The sequence below is a fragment of the Rhinoraja longicauda genome, chromosome 18 (genome assembly GCF_053455715.1).
Source record: "Rhinoraja longicauda isolate Sanriku21f chromosome 18, sRhiLon1.1, whole genome shotgun sequence".
NCBI classification, from domain to species: Eukaryota; Metazoa; Chordata; class Chondrichthyes; order Rajiformes; family Arhynchobatidae; genus Rhinoraja; species Rhinoraja longicauda.
In genome coordinates, this window is record NC_135970.1 from 8,595,840 (window position 1) to 8,610,189 (window position 14,350).

Here is a 14,350-nt window from a genome sequence, read left to right on the forward strand (position 1 = left end):
GTCAAGAGTCAAGAATATTTAAATTTTATATGTAATGGCAACATAAATATTTTTTTTATTTGCTGCAGATTTAGAGGCCCTTTAATGCAATAACACACGTATACAATAATCCATAATAAATTAATAATCAGGTAATGGACAATAATGGTGCAAATCCAGTATGTAGTGCAACCAAGACATAGTAGGTTATAGTTGCTGAGGTAGTGGTTAGCATTGTGCAGTATTCAAAAGCCTTATAGTTGCTCGGAAGAAGCTGATCTTGAAACTGGAGGTCAAGGTTTTCAGGCGCCTGTACCCTCTTCCCAGTGGTAGTAGTAAGATGAGAGAATGGCCTGGGTCATGTAGGTCTGTGATTATATAAGCTGCCTTTTACATGCAGCACCTCCTGTGGGCCACTTTGGTAATAGGAAGTTTAGTATCTGTGATGGACCAGGCAATGTCTATCTTTTTCTGCAGCCTCCTTCGGTCGAGTTACCAAAAAAGGCCGTGATGCAAGCAGTCAGTATGCTCTTTACCATACACCTGCAGAAGTTCGATAGAGCATTCAACAATATACCGAATCTCCTCAATCTTCTAAGGATGTAGAGGGGTTGGTGAGCTTTCTTTGTGATTGCATCAATGGGCTAGGTCAGGACAGATCTCCAGAGATGTGCACACCCAGGAACGAAGCTGTGATTCTCTCCACCAGTCCCCTTGGTCTCCCACTACAAAGCCCGTCAACAAAGTGTTCCTGATCTTAACTGCCAACATCCCTCCAACACTGACCTCCACCTCTGGCTGTTACCACCATCACTGGACTTCACCTCTGAGCGTTCCACTTTGACCTCCTCCCTGTACCATTTCTACACCTGGCCTCCATCTCCCTCCCTCCACCATCTCCTCTCTCCTTTCCCCCCAGCCACACCTTCCCTTCCTCTCGGTCTTCCCCATCGCCACTCCCGGGCTCACTTCCACAGCTCCCCCATCACACCCTGTCTCACCTCCTTACCCTTCCCCTGCTCCTGACCTCACATTCTCTTCCTCTCCAGCAACCCACTCCTCTACTTCCATCACCCCTAGCCAATCTTTTTCGCAGCCTCAACATCCTCTCCACCTGCAGACTCACCTTTCCCTGCACCCCCTCAACCTTACTTTCCCTTACGCTCCTCATACGTGGCCTCACCCTCCCCTACCATCCCTTTCCAGCTTTACATTTCCCCCAACCCCGGCTTCACATTCTCTATCCCTTTACCCCCTCCAGTCTTAACCGCTTCTACCGCCCCCATCCTCCCTACAACATCACTCTCATCTTCCTCTATCCTACCAGCTTATCGTGCTTCATCTCTCTCACCTTACCCCATGTCTCACCTTCCCTTACCCCCTCCCACCCCTTGGCCTCACCTTCCTTTACTCATACCCCTGGCTTCACATTCGTCTAGCCTCCAACGCCCCACCTTCATCCTTCCCTGCCCGTCTCAAATTCCTCAATTCCCCATCTCTCCCTACTCCCACTCCTGTGGCCTCATCTCCTATCTCCCCCACCTCTCAGCCTCACCTTCCCCTGCCAGTAACACCCCCCACCTCATCCTCCCCTACCACTCCGTTCCCAACTTTGCCTCACCTTACTCTACACTTTCCCCATCCCGGCCTCACCTGACCCTTCTCCTTCACTGTCTCTCTTATAGCTCACCTCCAGTTCCTTAGGCTGAGTCACATATACTTCAAGTGAAATACCGGCGGTCAGACTGCCTCAGGTAACCCTGGTGAGTGGTATCCCGCGGCCTCCGCCAAACTCATCTACTGTATCCACTGTTCCAGGTATGAACTCCTATATATCGGCGAGACCAAGTGCAGGCTCGGCGATCGTTTCGCTGACCATCTCTGCTCAGTCCACCTCGGCCTACCCGATCTCACGGTTGCTAAACACTTTAAGTCCCCCTCCCATTCCCGTAGTGATCTTTCTGTCCTGGGACTCCCAACGAGTGAGGCCCAACACAAATTGGAGGAACAGCACCTCATGTTTCACTTGGGCAGCTCACAAACCAGTGGTATAAAATTAGACTTCTCTAACTTCAAGTAACCCTTACTTTCTATCCCTCCCCCTGACATCAGTCTGAAGTATCTCCCTCTCCACTGACTTCAGTCTGAAGAAGGGTCGCGACCTGAAACCACCAATTCCTTCTCTCCAGAGATGTTGTCTGCCCTACTATTACTCCTGCATTTTGTGTCTTACTTCGATTTAAACCAGCATCTGCAGTTCCTTCCTACACACCTCCACCACCCTAGTTCTGAGAGTAGTTTCACTGTCCTTCTGGTTTAATTTTACAGATTGTATGCCTCCTTGTCACCTTTCCCTCAGCCAACAATGAACCATTCTGCATTTCTTTATCAGCGTCTGCTTTGGTCTGTTTTCACACTTTACCCTTCCATATGAGAGATCTTATCGAAACGTATAAGATTATTAAGGGGTTGGACACGTTAGAGGCAGGAAACATGTTCCCAATGTTGGGGGAGTCCAGAACAAGGGGCCACAGTTTAAGAATAAGGGATAGGCCATTTAGAACGGAGATGAGGAAAAACTTTTTCAGTCAGAGAGTTGTGAATCTGTGGAATTCTCTGCCTCAGAAGGCAGTGGATGCCAATTCTCCGAATGCATTCAAGAGAGAGCTGGATAGAGCTCGTAAGGATAGCGGAGTCAGGGGGTATGGGGAGAAGGCAGGAACGGGGTACTGATTGAGAATGATCAGCCATGATCACATTGAATGGCGGTGCTGGCCTACTTCTGCACCTATTGTCTATTGTCTATATCTTTAGTTTCCTTCTCCTCTGAATCTTCGTTGAAAGGAGGATCTCGACCCGAAACGTTACCCATTCCTTCACTCCAGAGATGCTGCCTGTCCCGCTGAGTTACACCAGCATTTTGTGTCAGTAAATCCCTGGCCTGGGGCTCGGGCTCGGGCCTGGGGCTCGGTCATGGCCGACGCCGGTGAGGAGAGAAAGAGACAGGGGGGGACTCACAAGTACCGGTCACATCCCGGAGCCGGAACGCCGGCAACGTTTCTAAGTTACTGTAGAGGGTGAGCAGAGCTCCCTTCACCTACACTGAGGGGCGGGCGATCCACCGTCACCGTCACGGAGCGAGCAGCCCGCACCTCCAGGTCCACGTCCGACGCCAGTCCAGTCCAGGCCCGGCCAGGCCGGCAATGCGCGTGCGCAGTGGGCGCGGTTGCCATGGCGCTGTCCGGCATGGCGGCCTCCTTCCTCGGGCCGCTGCGTGCCCTTCGCGGCTCCTTGTCGCCCCGGCACCCGGCCATCGCCGCCGCCGCTGCGGCTATACGTCTGGCCCGCTGCAGGTACATGAGGACCAGCCACCAGCTGCTGGGTGAGTGACAGCCGTCCGCGCCGCCCACACGGAGCAGGGGGTGCCTGGCCCACCGGAGCGCCAAGGGCAAGGGAAGGCGGCGGTGGGGACGACGACACGGGCAGGCCCCGCTGCCGAGCCGGGGATAGGAGCTCCCATGGTCGGTGGCAGCAACCAGCCACACCCCGGGCTGGGGATGCAGGGTCCCAAGGGTTTGGGATGAAGGCTGGGAACCTGGGGCATCCGATCAGCTCATCAAGTCTACACCGCTGTTCAATCAAGGCTGATCTATTTTCCCCCTCCCAATCCCATGGGTCTCCGGTGTTGTGTTCCTTCCCTAGTTTGTTCTTTGCTCTATTCTCTGGAATTTAGATTAGTAATTTCATTGATGAATACTGAATATTTAGACTGGTCAATAGTGGGTTTGCACGTACGGTTATAAGGGTCAAAGGGCGTGACGCACGGAGTCGCTCAAGCCATATCATATCATATATATATACAGCCGGAAACAGGCCTTTTCGGACTGGAGGACATGGCAGCTTCTGGCATACATTAGTAAACCATACAACACAATACAATATATCTTTATTGTCATTGTACAGGGGTATAGAAACATAGAAAATAGGTGCAGGAGTAGGCCATTCGGCCCTTCGAGCCTGCACCGCCATTCAAAATGATCATGGCTGATCATCCAGCTCAGTAACCTATACCTGCCTTCTCTCCGTACCCCCTGATCCCTTTAGCCACAAGGGCCACATCTAGCTCCCTCTTAAATATAGTCAATGGACTGACTTACCAACTACCTTCTGTGGCGGAGAATTCCACAGACTCACCACTCTCTGTGTGAAGAAATGTTTTCTCATCTCGGTCCTAAAAGACTTCCCCCTTATCCTTAAGTTGTGATCCCTGTACAACGAGATTGGGAATGCGCCTCCCATACGATACAATAAATTAATTAGCTAATCAGTATTAATTTAAACAACCCAATGAAACAAATTAGAAACAGTTTTAAAAAACAGAATAAAGTGCAAGTAGATCTGTGCCGGTTCACTGTGCGATGTGACCATCCGGCTCAGCAGGACTGGTTCATGGCAGCTATGGCCCTGGGGATGAAGCTGTTCCTGAGTCTGGAGGTGCGGGCGTAGAAGGTACGCGGTAGCGCAGCGGTAGAGTTGCTGCTTTACAGCGAATGCAGCGCCGGAGACTCAGGTTCGATCCTGACTACGGGTGCTGCACTGTAAGGAGTTTGTACGTTCTCCCCGTGACCTGCGTGGGTTTTCTCCGAGATCTTCGGTTTCCTCCCACACTCCAAAGACGTACAGGTATGTAGGTTAATTGGCTGGGTAAATGTAAAAATAGTCCCTAGTGGGTGTAGGATAGTGTTAATGTACGGGGATCGCTGGGCGGCACGGACTTGGTGGGCCGAAAAGGCCTGTTTCCGGCTGTATATATATGATATGATATGATATGATAAGGTCTTGTAGCGTCTGCCCAATGGTAGAAGTTCGAACAGACTATTGCAGGGGTGTGAGGAGTCTTTGTGAATGCTGGTGGCTTTTCTGAGGCATCGTGTGTTGTAGATGCCCTCCAAGGCTGGTAGCTGTGTTCCGATAGTCTTCTGAGCTCTATGGACTACCCGCTGAAGAGCTTTCTTCTCTGCCTCCGTGCAGCTGAGATACCACACAGGGATGCCATGTGTTAGGATGCTCTCTATGGTGCAGCGGCAGAAGGTCGTCAGCGGCTGTTGGGGTAGACCAGAGTTTTTCAGTGTTTTTAGGTAGAACAATCGTTGCGCCTTTTTGACCAGCGCAGCAGTGTTAGTGGACCATGTTAGGTCCTCCCAAATGTGAGTGCCCAGAAACCTGAAACTGGACACTCTCTCCACACTGACCACATTGATAAGGATCAATGATAAGGATTTCACATTGATGAGAATAGAACAGTATTCACTGTTGTGTGACCTATGGAAGTTGATGATCAGCTCCTTGGTCTTGGAGGTATTTAGGGACAGGTTGTTATCAGACCACCAGTCCGCCAGGTTCTGCACCTCCGCTCTGTAGTTTGTTTCATCACCGTTGGTGATCAGCCCGATCACCGTTGTGTCGTCTGCAAACTTGACAATGGTATTGGTGTCGAATGCAGGAACACAGTTGTGTGTGAATAGGGAGTAGAGCATGGGCTCAGAACACAGCCCTGTGGTGTGCCGGTACTCGGGGTGATAGTGGAGGACAGGTGTGGGCCCATTCTCACTGCCTGCGGCCGCTCCAGCAGGGAGTCCAGGATCCAGTCGCATAACGACGGGCTGAGGCCTAACTGGTGGAGTTTGGTGATGAGCTTGGTGGGGATGACCGTGTTGAAGGCAGAGCTATAGTCCATGAATAGCATCCTCACGTACGTGGCCTGTCTCTCCTGGTGAGTCAGGACAGTGTGAAGAGCCAGAGAGATGGCGTCGTCTGTGGATCTGTTTGCCCTGTATGGAAATTGATGCAAAGTTCTTCCCTTGAAAAAAATGCCAAAATGGTAAATTTTTGTGCTGTAGAAAATGGGGAAGCTGGAGGATCATGCGGAGGAAGAGGAACTGGGAGAAGGGCTGCAAAGCCCGCAGATGCAAGAAGCAGCTGGGAAGACATCTGGCCAGCCTGCGGGAGAAGGGAAAATGCGGCTGGGAAGGGAGGCAGGAGAGCAAGGCCGAGAAGCAGAGGGCTGCCGGTAAGGGCAGAAGAAGAGGAGGAGGGGGAGGAAAGGACGGGGTTGAGCGAGCTGGGAGAGGAGCAGCAGGAAGAACCCGAGCTGAGGGGTCTGGAGGGTCTGCAGGGGAGAAGCAGCGAGCGCTGGAGGTCAGCGACCCGCCGGGGCCTGAGGGTGAAGGGCCCAGGGAGCTGTGCTCAATGGCCTTGGAGGAGAAGGCAGTGGAAGAGGAGGAGCAGAGTGTCGAGCCGGAAGAGGGGCTGGGGAGAGGCCGATCAGCAGCGTAGGCCGAGCAGCAGCGAGAGCTGGGCTGGGCACTGGGAGCCGAGGCAATAGGCGGAGGACCAAGCCACGGCTCTGCTCGGCGGCCCCAGCCTCGAGGTATTGAGCGCCGGCTAAGTGGAAACGGAGCCCGTCTGACGGAGATGGTGAGCGGGGAGAAGGGCTGGAGAGCCAGCAGGAGCGGCAAGGGGCTGAAGAGCCGCAGGAAGCGAGGCGCGGAGCAGGGGTGCCGAGCCTGGAGGAGCGAGGAGCGCAGGAACGGGGAGAGGTGTCCGGACATTCGGAGGACCGGGGGGGAGCCGGAGACGCGCTGAATGGGAGAAGACGAGAGAAGCTGAGCTGCAGCAAAGTGCAACCGCAACATTCAACTGCAACATCCTCTCAAATTAGGACTGACAAGTTGTTCCACAATAAAAGTCGTTCCAAACATAACATAGAAGAAAAAGGCTAAGCAAATATCCCAACTCTTAAATGGCAGCCAATGTAAGTGCTTACCTGAAGTTCATCGCTTGTACTCCAGAAGGCGTTGCGTGGCAACAGTACGGGTCAGTGGTCGTGACCTCGCCTGCTGTGTAACCCCCCCAGTAGGTCTTGGGAGATAATTCCTCTGGCTCAAAGGGTGGAGAACTTTCACAATTCTCAACTTGGTCGTTGGTGAAAACTGATTGAATTCAATTCAAAACTGAGATTGATAGTTCTCTGGAAATAAGAGGGATATAGTGAAAGGGCAGGAAAATGGTATTTGACATGAAAGATCGGCCATGATCTCATGGAAATGCAGAGAAGACTCGTGGAGCCAAATGGACAACGGGTGCTCCTATTGCTCTGGTGTATCATGTACAATGCAGATATTTGGATGTTGGAGATGCAGATACTCCAGGATGTGGGAGAGGTGACGCAAACCTCATTTGAGAAGGGAACACCTTTGGAAATTTGGACTGTGCACTGTGAGCAGATGTGGGAAGAGATTCTATAATAGTTTCAGTAGAAAAACGAATAAATACTTGTAATGAATTTTTTTTGGATTCCTGGGAAAAGAGCAGCAAGTGGGACCAACTGGAATTTCTTTCAGAGGTGGCACAGAAAGTATGTGCCAAATGGGGACACTCTGCGCTATCACATGCTCTGCTTCAAATTATTGGGGCAATATTATAACTGGTCCTGGCACTTGACAATGAAGTAGACAGACTGAATTAGCAGACTTGATAAAGTATCCTGACATTGCATGAGTCAGATAGAAATTATTTGGCCTGTATCGGCGTGGATTTGTACAGATTGGAAATGGTATTGCTCTTCGTGTGCACTGACGATTACGGAGTACAACATGCAATTGGTAAACAGCATGCCAAAACAGGGCAGTATAAAATGTTTTTTTTTACACTGCCCTAAAACAATTTTGTGGTCAAAGTTAGGTCGGTTTCGTTTCATCACATGTACTGAGGTGCAGTGGAAAACCTTTGTTTGTGTCCAATCTAATCAAATCAGATAATACTGTTCATAAATACAATTAAGCAAACACAAGTACAACTGGCAGAGTGCAGAAAAAAATACCAGCGTGCGGAATATAGAATTATAGCGTTGTAGTGTGACAGTTCTAGAGAAAAGGTCCAATGCCCCTGATGAGGGACATTTGAAAGTTGTGACTGTACCCTAGCTTATGGAAGGACCATTCAGAAGTTTGACAACAGAAGAGAAAAAGTTGTTCCAGAGTCTGGTGGTACACACTTTCAAGCTTTTGTATCTTCTGCCCAATGGGAGTGTGAGAAGCAGGAATAGAAACATAGAAAATAGGTGCAGGACGCCATTCGGCCCTTCGAGCCAGCACCGCCATTCATTGTGATCATGGCTGATCATCCACAATCAGTAACCTGTGCCTGCCTTCTCCTCAAACCCCTTGATTCCGCTAGCTCCAAGAGCTCTATCTAACTCTCTATTAAATGCATCCAGTGAATTGGCCTCCACTGCCTTCTGTGGTAGAGAATTCCACAAATTCACAATTCTGGGTGAAAAGGTTTTTTCTCATCTCAGTTTTAAATGGCCTCCCCAATATTCTTAGAATGTGGCCCCTGGTTCTGGACTCCCCCAACATTGGGAACATTTATCCTGCATCTAGCTTGTCCAGTCCTTTTATAATTTTATATGTTTCTATCAGATCCCCTCTCATCCTTCTAAATTCCAGTGAATACAAGGCCAGTCTTTCCAATCTTTCCTCATATGACAGTCCCGCCATCCCTGGAATTAGCCTAGTGAACCAAAGCTGCACTGCCTCAATAGCAAGGATGTCCTTCCTCAAATTAGGAGACCAAAACTGCATACAATACTCCAGATGTGGTCTTACCAGGGCCTTATACAAATGCAGAAGGACCTCTTTACTCCAACATACAAATCCTCTCGTTATGAAGGTCAGCATGCCATTAGGTTTCTTCACTGCATGCTGTACCTGCATGTTTTCTTTCAGTGACTGGTGTACAAGGACACCTAGGTCTCGTTGCACTTCCAAATCTGACACCATTGAGATAATAATCTGCCTCCTTGTTCTTGCCGCTAAAGTGGATTTATCTACATTGTCCTGCATCTACTATGCATCTGCCCACTCACTCAACCTGTCCAAGTCACCCTGCAATCTCCTCGCATCCACTTCGCAGTTCACACTGCCACCCAGCTTTGCATCATCTGCAAATTTGCTAGTGTTACTTTTAATCCCATCATCTAAATCATTTATATATATTGTAAATATTTGCGGCCCCAGCAACGAGCCTCGCGGCACTCCACTCGCCACTGTCTGCCATTCTGATAGGGACCGTTTATTCATACTCTTTGTTTCCTGTCTGCCAACCAATTCTCTATCCATGTTAATACCCAACTCTCAATACCATGTGCTCTAATTTTACCTACTAATCTCCTGTGGGACCTTATCAAAGGCTTTCTGAAAGTTCAGATACACTACATCCACTGGCTCTCCTTCATCCATTTTACTTGTCACATCCCCCCAAAAATTCCCCTTCATAAATCCTTGCTGACATGGACCAATCCTTTTACTGCTATCCAAATGCGCCATTATTACTTCTTTAATAATTGACCCCAGCATCTTCCCCACCACCAATGTCAGGCTAACTGGTCTATAATTCTCCGTTTTCTCTCTCTCGCTCCTTTCTTGAAAAGTGGGATAACATTAGTTACCCTCCAATCCACAGAAACTGATCCTGAATCTATAGAACATTGGAAAATGATCACCAATGCGTCCATGATTTCTAGAGCCACCTCCTTGAGTACCCTGGGATGCAGACCATCAGGCCATGGGGATTTATTAGCCTTCAGTCCCATCAGTCTACCCAATACTATTTCTTGCCTAATGCAAATTTCTTTCAGTTCCTCTGTCTCCCTAGATCCTCTGTCCTCTAGTACATCTGGGAGATTGTTGGGTCTTCCTTAGTGAAGACAGAACCAAAGTACCAGTTCAACTCTTCTGCCAGTTCCTTGTTCCCCATAATAATTTCACCCGTTTCTGCCTTCAAGGGACCCACATTTGGCTTTACTAATCTTTTTCTCTTAACATACCTAAAGAAGCTTTTACTAACCTTTAAATTCTTGGCCAGCTACCCTCATATTTCATCTTAGACATAGACATAGAAAATAGGTGCAGGAGTAGGCCATTCGGCCCTTCGAGCCTGCACCGCCATTCAATATGATCATGGCTGATCATCCAGCTCAGTAGCCTGTACCTGCCTTCTCTCCATACCCCCTGATCCCTTTAGCAAAAAGGGCCACATCTAACTCCCTCTTAAATATAGCCAATGAACTGGCCTCAACTACCTTCTGTGGCAGAGAATTCCACAGACTCACCACTCTCTGTGTGAAGAAATGTTTTCTCATCTCGGTCCTAAAAGACTTTTACTTTTACTTTCACTCCGTATTGCCCTTTTTGTTACCTGTTGTCCTTTGAAAGTGTCCCAATCCTCTGGTTTCCCGCTACTCTTTGCTATGTTATACACCTTTTCTTTTAGTTTTATTCCATCCCTAACTTCCCTTGTCAGCCACAGTTAGACAATAGACAATAGACAATTGGTGCAGGAGTAGGCCATTCAGCCCTTCAAGCCCAGTTGCCTCTTACTCCCCTTAGAATCTTTCCTCCTCTTTGCTATGAAATGATCCTGCATCTTTTGGAATGAGCAACGGTCCCCATGTTGGATGCTTTCCTGAGGCAGTGTGCAGTATAGATGGGGTCGATGGTGGGGAGTCGCATTTGTGTGATCTACTAGGCTGCATCCACAACTCTGCAATTTCTTGTGGTTATGGGCATAGCTGTTATGAAGCCATTGTGTATTGCAACCCAACAGTATGTTTTCTGCAGTGAATCTGTAGTTGTTGATTGGAGATCAGTCTCCTGAGGAAATGAACACTAACCCGTGCCTGCCTTCTCCCCATATCCCTAGTGGAATCACCGGATATGGGGAGAAGGCAGGCATGTGTTATTGATTGTGGACGATCAGCCATGATCACAATGAATGGCGGTGCTGGCTCGAAGGGCCGAATGGCCTCATCCTGCACCTATTTTCTATGTTTCTATAAGTACAGGGGCTCCCCGCCTTACGATGTTTCGACTTGCGATTGTTCAACTTTGCGATGGTGGAAATGGCAGCGGCCCATAGCGAGCCGCTGCTCGATTCCAGCCACGTGATAGTGTGTATTACAATGAATTTTGACTTGCAATACTTTCGGTTTCTGATGGATTTCTCATCACGGAACCACATCGGAAGCTGAAGAACAACTGTAGAGGCATTGGTGTGCATTTCTTTCTGTTGCTTCAATGTGCTTGGTCCAGGACAGATTATTGGTAATATTTATATCTCAGAACAATTCTCTCAACCATATTTAGGAAGGAACTGCAGACGCTGGTTTACACCGAAGGCATACACAAAAGGCTGGAGTAACTCAGCGTGTCAGGTAGCATCTCCGGAGAAAAGGAATAAAGATACCATTTTCACTTCGGCACTATTTTTACTGATTGGGGCATGCATTCCACCACGCTTCCTGAAATTGATTGGCTCCTTCACCTTGAACACCAGGGGAGCTATGTGAGGATGCTCTTCCTCGACTTCAGCTCTGCCTTTAACACGGTCATCCCGAGCAGACTGGTCACCAAACTTTCTGACCTTGGATTTTCCCAAACCATCTGCCAATGGATCAAGGACTTCCTGACCAACCGCCCCCAGACCGTCAAAATAGGCCCTCACCTCTCCTCCACCATTACACTGAGCACCGGCTCACCACAGGGCTGTGTGTTGAGCCCCATCCTTTACTCCCTCTACACTCACGACTGCGCCCCCACCCATCCCACCAACACCATCATCAAGTTCGCGGATGACACGACTGTGGTTGGACTCATCTCAGAAGGAGATGAGACAGCCTATAGGGATGAAATCCAAAGGCTGGCGGCATGGTGTTCAGTGAACAATCTTGTCCTGAACTCCTCCAAAACAAAGGAACTTATAATTGACTTCAGGAAAACCAGTGTAGAATACGACCCACTCTACATCAATGGGGTCTGTGTGGAAAGGGTACCCGCTTTCAGGTTCCTGGGTACGCACATCGCAGAGGATCTTGCCTGGTCTACCAACACCATCACCTCAGTAAAGAAGGCACAGCAGAGACTCCACTTCCTGAGGATCCTCAGGAAAACCAACCTGCAGGAGAAGCTCATGATGTCCTTCTATCGCTGCTCCATCGAGAGTGTGCTGGCATACTGTATAACCACATGGTATGCCAGCTGCTCAGAAAAGGACAGGAAGGCCCTTCAGAGGGTCATCACAACGGCCCAGAAGATCATCGGCTGCTCACTGCCCTCCCTGGAGCACCTGTTCAGCCTACGCTGCCTCAGTAGAGCATGCAAAATAATAAAAGATCCATCCCACCCCGGCCACCGTCTGTTTGTTCATCTGCCCTCTGGTCGACGTTTCAGGTCGATCAAATCCCGAACAAACAGACTTAAGAACAGTTTTTACCCCAGGGCCATACGAGAACTGAACACTACCTTCTGCACTACGCAACACTGTTAAAAAATCTTTGTACTTAATATAATTGTATTTATTTGTTTTTTGCATTTATTGCATATATGTTTGTACGCACCGTCAGGATTGGCTATTTTTGAATTTCGTTGTACTCGTTGCAATGACAATAAATGAATATTATTATTATTATTATTATTATTATTATTATTAGTGACATTGCGGAGAGATTGTTGTCCTGACACCATGTTGCTAAACTCTCCATCTCCTTCCTGCACTTCATTTCATCTTTGTTTGAGATCTGCCTACCATGGGGGTGTCATCTGCAAGCTTGAAGATGGAATTTGTACCAGTATTGAGAATTATTGTGGAGGATGTGTCTACCCTCATTGATTTTGGTCTGTGGGTCAGAAAGTTGAGGATCCGGTGGCAGAGGGGGGTGATGACCTCGAGGTCCAGTAACACTTCATAGAATGTATACACTGAGGATTCAGGGAAGGTAACACTTCATAGAATGTATACACTGAGGATTCAGGGAAGGGAACACTTCATAGAATGTATACACTGAGGATTCAGAGAAGGGAACACTTCATAGAATGTATACACTGAGGATTCAGGGAAGGGAACACTTCATAGAATGTATACACTGAGGATTCGGGGAAGGAAATTAATTAAATATATGATATAATAGGGCAACTCCGAGATCTTCGGTTTCCTCCCACACTCCAAAGACGTACAGGTATGTAGGTTAATTGGCTGGGTAAATGTAAAAATTGTCCCTAGTGGGTGTAGGATAGTGTTAATGTACGGGGATCGCTGGGTGGCACGGACTTGGAGGGCCGAAAAGGCCTGTTTCCGGCTGTATATATATGATATGATAAACACTTAAAATATTATTCCATATGCAGGAAAATGACAGATTCCAGGCAATTGATTGGGTAATGTATCCGTGGTTATCTATGGAAATAACAGATAGGCAATAATTACAGACGCTTCCAGACTTGCATAAGGGTTTCAGCCCCTGGACCCATGCCTAAATCAGATGTTACATAAGTCGGAAGCAGAGGTGCTACTGCATACGCGTAAATTTACTGTTCGATGCAGAGACCATGTGGCAGCTCCGACGCAGGGACCATATGGGAGCGCTCATGTGAACAGCTAACTGGCTTGCGGAAACATGGAAAATAGGTGCGGGAGTAGGCTATTCGGCCCTTCAAGCCAGCACCGCCATTCAATATGGTCATGGCTGATCATCCAAAATCAGTACCCCATTCTGGCTTTTCCCCCATATTCCTTGATTCCCTTAGCCTTTAGTGCCAAATCTAACTCTCTTGAAAACATCCAGTGAATTGACCTCCACTGCCTTCTGTGGCACAGAATTCCACAGATTCACAACTCTGGGTGAAAAGGTTTTTCCTCATCTCAGTCATATGTGACACCAGTAGTGCACTGCTACTGAGACTACCGCGGCGTGCAATGCAGAAATAAAGCAGTGGGCTTAAAGAATTGCTTAAGCAATTGCAAGTTTATGGAAGTCACCTCTTTAGTAAGTCGGGGAGTGACTAATAATTCAGAAAAGAAAAATAAAGATGGCTCAGCATTGTCACAGCATTTAGAATACAAGGAGAAAGGGGAGAAAAATGCCTGGAAAATGATGATGTAATCATGATTAAAATTGCTCTTTCTCTCTTGCATTCTACTAATCTGTCTCAGATATTATTGTGCTTTTGAAGATTTCTTAGGAACCATTTTTATTCCTGCAATCTTTATACTAGCATAGTACAACTAAATTTGAGCTCTGTGACTTTTAGGTATAAGGTAAGTGTAGCATATTAAATAGACAGTGAGGTTTTCCATCATTATGCACTTTGCTGCTGATGTTTAAATTATGCCACTGTTATTGATGGATGATATTTAGTTATATTAGGAGCCTACTAATTAATAATGGGAATGTCACATAGTTTGAGGTTGAATTTTCTTTACACATACTTTTAAACTATTCAGTAAGGTCTAAATTCAAAAAAGTGACAAAGAA

General features: G+C 47.9%; 1 protein-coding gene across 2 annotated transcripts in view; it reads left to right on the forward strand.

Moving 5' to 3' along the window:
- Positions 1-3,180: 3,180 nt before the first annotated feature.
- pdhx (pyruvate dehydrogenase complex component X) overlaps positions 3,181-14,350 on the forward strand; it is a 157,971-nt gene continuing 146,801 nt past the window's right edge. For both annotated transcript variants that reach the window (XR_013548425.1, XM_078415062.1), the window contains exon 1: positions 3,181-3,361. Coding sequence is in view for 1 of the 2 variants with exons in the window: in XM_078415062.1 (XP_078271188.1) it covers positions 3,211-3,361 (151 nt within the window). In the remaining variant the exon portion in view is untranslated. The remainder of the gene's footprint in view (positions 3,362-14,350) is intronic.